Source organism: Dermacentor silvarum, chromosome 10, assembly GCF_013339745.2.
Source record: "Dermacentor silvarum isolate Dsil-2018 chromosome 10, BIME_Dsil_1.4, whole genome shotgun sequence".
NCBI lineage: Eukaryota > Metazoa > Arthropoda > Arachnida > Ixodida > Ixodidae > Dermacentor > Dermacentor silvarum.
Window position 1 is genome coordinate 54,109,205 of NC_051163.1, and position 4,749 is coordinate 54,113,953.

The window sequence follows — 4,749 nt, forward strand, 5'->3', positions numbered from 1 at the left end:
TTGAGTTACGGCAGCCCGTCGGTCTTTCAGAAGCGTGAAACGATAACAACCCATTTCCATAGGGATAGAAGAACAAGACTGGAATCCGTAGCGATAAAGATCGCGAAGGCTTGTTGCGCGAGCATTCCCACTCTCACACTCTGAAACTATAGACTCGTGAGAGAAAAACCGCTCCCAATATGGCTGCACGGCGAAAGTGCAAAAGATGCCGTTTAGTTGCATTGTTCAAATGATTGTCAGCGCGCGTTTGCTTTGTGGCCGGAATGCTCACACATCACCTTACTCATTCATCGATTTATTGCGCACGGAGAGAACCGGTTACCAAATGTTTAGTTCTTAGTACTAAGTACTTACTACCAAGCTTGGTACTATGTACTATACCTGCAAACATTTCCAATCAGTAGCATCTAAAACATGGAATATATGACGTATTTCCGGTTCTCGAATTGCTTCCAGCGCATGCAGTCAGCAAAAGCCTTCGAGATCTGTTTCGGTTATGCAGAGAGAGCTCGTCCCTGGGGCGTTCAATTTTGGCATCAGCTCCAACACACCTCGAACGCCTGCAAACCGCCGGGCTCTTGCTTGTTGAAGGCGACAACGCCAGAGATTGGAAAACAAAACTCCACTTCCCCACGCACCGCCGGCTACGTGACCTGATAAAATGAAAAACTCGCCGCCGGAAAGCGGGAGAGTGGTGTCAGAGAACCGTATGCAGATTGCAAGTGCTCTGGAGAGTGATGGATGCGCGCAGAGATAGCGAGCGTATACGAACACAACGCTGGCAGCCGTCCTGTGTTCCGGGAAAGAGCTGCGACATATGCGGCGATAGTGGTGCAATTCCCGCTTCAACTGCGAGGACGGTGTTCCCTTTCAGTTGCGCCTGCTGCCGTCCTGGAAGCGCTGCCAACGATCAGCGGGCCAGACAGAACCGGTCCGGAATGCAAGAAGGAAGGCGCGCTCCGTTCACTCATCTAAAGCTCTCCTTACATTGAGAGAGGGCGTGTTATGTAATCGCCGAGAAAAAAAAAAGGCTCAGTCACTCACTGGCGCGCAGTATGCAAGGAGCTTTACACGATGACGGACGAATGCGAGCCCAGGTCTAAAAGACGTTGCGAGTATCCGCTGTATCCCGTGGATATACTTTATCATAGTGACCGCAAAAGTGGGAAATATCGCGTCTACGTATTTGCTAAGCAGCTGGCGTGTCCGGACTCGTGCTACCGGCAGAGGCTTGTGATTCTCGAAGTCACAGGATGGATGCCATACATGTATCTCAAGGTGAAGTACGGCGACATCGGAAATATGGAGCGCACCGTTAATGAATGCATTGAACAAGCCAAGCGAGAAGTCGGTCGTGACATTAAGTGCGCCCACCGAATTAACACGTCAAGTGATTTGACGTTCATTGACGGATATGGCTACCACCCGGACGACGCCGAGGAACGATTCATCAAGGTATCTGTTGGTGATCCAAGTGTGTATAAAAAATTTGCCGAGATCGTGCCATACGAAGTGTACATGGCGCAGGTGGACCATGTGTGCCAATTTAAGGTCGACGTGGGGTTGGCGCATCCCGACAAACTCCTCTTCTTGGGACCTGACTTCGAGTACGACGAATCGAATGACGGAAGTCTACGCTTAGTAACATCTGTGCACAACCTCAGGACAGTGGACAACGTCGGTAAGGAGACCCCTGTGTTGAAAGCCATGAGCATTGACATCAAGTGCATCTCTCAGTCCGGTAGATTTCCCGAGGCCGAAAACGAGGACGACGAAATTATTCAGATCGCTTCAGTGGTCACTGCGGATGTGTTGCGCGCCACCCATGACAGCGACGACCTTCGGAAATATGTCTTCGTTGTCGGCTCCTGTGACTCCGTGGACAATACCGAAGTGAGGTGTTACGACAGCGAGTCCGACATGCTCAAGGAGTTTATGAATCACGTGGTGTCTACCGATCCGGACGTCATCACGGGTTACAACGGGCGCAGTTTTCACTGGCCCTACATTCTGGAAAGGCTCAAACGTTTCAGGTTGTGGGCCTCGTTCTCACGACGGCGTAACGGCGGGATCTGGTCTCACTACATGTTCAACAATAAGAAGTTCGTTTCATCGCATGATCGAATTCTGGTTGACATGCATGATGTAATCATGGCCGAACAGAAGCTCAGGTCGTACAGGTTGGACAGCGTCGTCAGAAAATTTATACCAGGTGAGATGCAGTTGCATGATGCCAAGTATGACCAGGTGAGAAAGTTTCACGAGGGCACTTCTGCCACGAGGGCCAAAATGGCCGGATACTGCGTGCAGTGCGCTCTCATGCCATTGAAGCTCATGATAAAGTTCAATACCATGATTTCCGTACTAGAAATATCTAACATAACGGGCGTGCCGATGCGTTACGTATATAGCAGGGGCCAACAAGTGCGTGTCATGACCCTTATCGCCAGAGAGGCGTACACCCGCCGAATGGTATTTCCAACAAGGAAGGGAAAGTCAGGCATGAATGAACAACAAGACGGCTGCAATGACTACCGTTATGACTTTAATGACTCTGATGACGAAGAGGAAGCAAATGCTAAGAAACCTGTCTTTTCTAGAAAGAGAAAGGCGGAAAGTAGTGATCGAAACAACATGGGATATCAAGGAGCCAAGGTGCTCGAACCAAAGGTTGGATACTATGATGATCCGGTGTGCACAATGGACTTTGCTTCCCTGTACCCGAGTATCATCATCGCTATGAACCTGTGCTACTCGACTCTGCGCCTGCACCCGAAGCGGCAGATTGAGAATATTGAAAATAAAGAAAAAGCAGACGAAGGTTGCTGTGAATATGCACAAGGGAAACCTTCCCCGGAGGGTGACGAGTTCGTGCCCGAGAGTGTCAGGAAGGGAATCTTGCCGACAATCTTGGTCGACCTTCTGAGAGCGAGAAAGCAAGTGAAGAAGGACATGGCTAATTGCGAGCACGATCCCTTCATGAAGTCGGTCCTTAACGAGCGCCAATTGGCCATCAAAAAGTGTGCGAATTCAGTGTACGGCTTCACGGGAGCCGTAAACAATGGAATCCTGCCCTGCATCCAAATCGCCCGATCTGTGACGGCCTACGGCAGAACTCTCCTGGAGAAGACAATTTACTATGTAGAAAAAAAGTACACCCAGCACGAAGTGATTTACGGGGACACAGACTCGGTGATGATTATCTGTCGAGGCAAGACGGTGGCCGAAGCCATGGAGATGGGCAAGGGACTGGCTGAGCTCATTTCGTCACACTTTCCTCGCCCCATACAATTAGAGTTTGAGAAAGTGTACAAGCCATACCTGCTTCTCGGCAAGAAGAAGTACACAGGCGCCGTGTACTCTTCCAACCCAAACTCGTACGACAAGGTCGAAGTCAAGGGCATCGAGATGGTGCGTAGAGACTGTTTGCCCTACGTTTCACGCATCATGAACGCTTGCATTCACGAAATGATCGTGAATGCGGACATAGCGGCTGCCCAGGAAACAGCCAGAAGGGCCGTGGATGATCTGCTGTCGGGTCGTGTGGATACTGCGGAACTGATATTGAGCAAAAGGTACTACAACGTGGAGTGTAAGAGCCACTCGCCACATTTGCATGTTATCGAAAAGAAGAAAGCTAGGGGGGAGAAACCTGCCGGCGTGGGTGATTGGATTCCTTACGTCATATGCAAGGAGCTCGTAACGGACGAGGAGGAACTTCGAAGAGAGTATGAAGATCGGCCACAAGAGTTCCACAGGGTCAAGGAGCGCTACGTGCGCAAAATTACATATAGGGCTGAAGACCCGGAGTACGTGAAGGAGCATGGCTTGCCCATTGACTACGCCTACTACGTGACAAACCAATTGGAGAAACCTTTAAAGAGACTCTTTGACTGCGTACAGGGTGCCAAGCCTGGGACTGCCAGCACCTGGTCCATGAATGATTGGGCGAGCAACCAAGAAGGAAAAGAAAACATTTGCTAAGAATGAAAGGTGCCTTTGTGTTTTTAATAAACGAAATGAATTACATTTGTTTTTTTTTCTCACGCGTCGTCCGCTCTTTGGAACGCAGCAGCTTCTCTAACCCCACCGAGCATGCTGACGCAAAAACCAACCGGCATGTCAGAACAATGGCTTCGTCATATTTTGTTTTTATCGCTATGGATAAAATAGCATTGTCGAACAGTCTAGAAACGCTGTTAACACACTTTATAATGGTTTCCCGGAGTGGTCTGGTGTCTTCTTTACGGAAACATATATGTATCGACAAGCGATGACAAGGAATTCATTGGCCTGGGTTCACAGAGATTAGGTCGGCGCTACTGCTATCGTTTAGGTGCGCACTGTCCATGGTGCGCACTGATTTAGCCTCCTACCGGGTGCCCCTTACACACAATTCATGTAGTTGTACAGCGAACCATGGGATGTCGGTAGCTGTCCATAGGAGTTGGACGTCACATGACATTTTCTCCCGATTGAGGGAAGTTCCATAACCAAGAGGTTGCTGTTCTTTCAGCATTGATCTCCGCAGCTATTGAGCTTAGGGCTTTCTGTTTTGATCCATTTTTTCTCCACGCTGTTTATTTATTTAATTACCCTCAAGGGCGTAGGGCGTTAGAGAGGGGAGTGGGTACCATAAATGCAATACAACAGCCGGAGCAATACGAACAACACAATACAATTGATAACCATAACAGGAATGATGGCCGTTACAGTTATTGGCAAAGCAGGTTCGTAGCAGCCATTCGA

General features: G+C 49.3%; 1 protein-coding gene across 1 annotated transcript; it reads left to right on the forward strand.

Annotated features, from left to right (window-relative positions):
• The first annotated feature begins 1,074 nt into the window (after positions 1-1,074).
• On the forward strand, positions 1,075-3,984 carry LOC119431543 (uncharacterized). The gene has a single exon (XM_037699024.1). The coding sequence runs from the start codon at positions 1,075-1,077 to the stop codon at positions 3,982-3,984; it is 2,910 nt and encodes a 969-aa protein (XP_037554952.1).
• Positions 3,985-4,749: the final 765 nt, after the last annotated feature.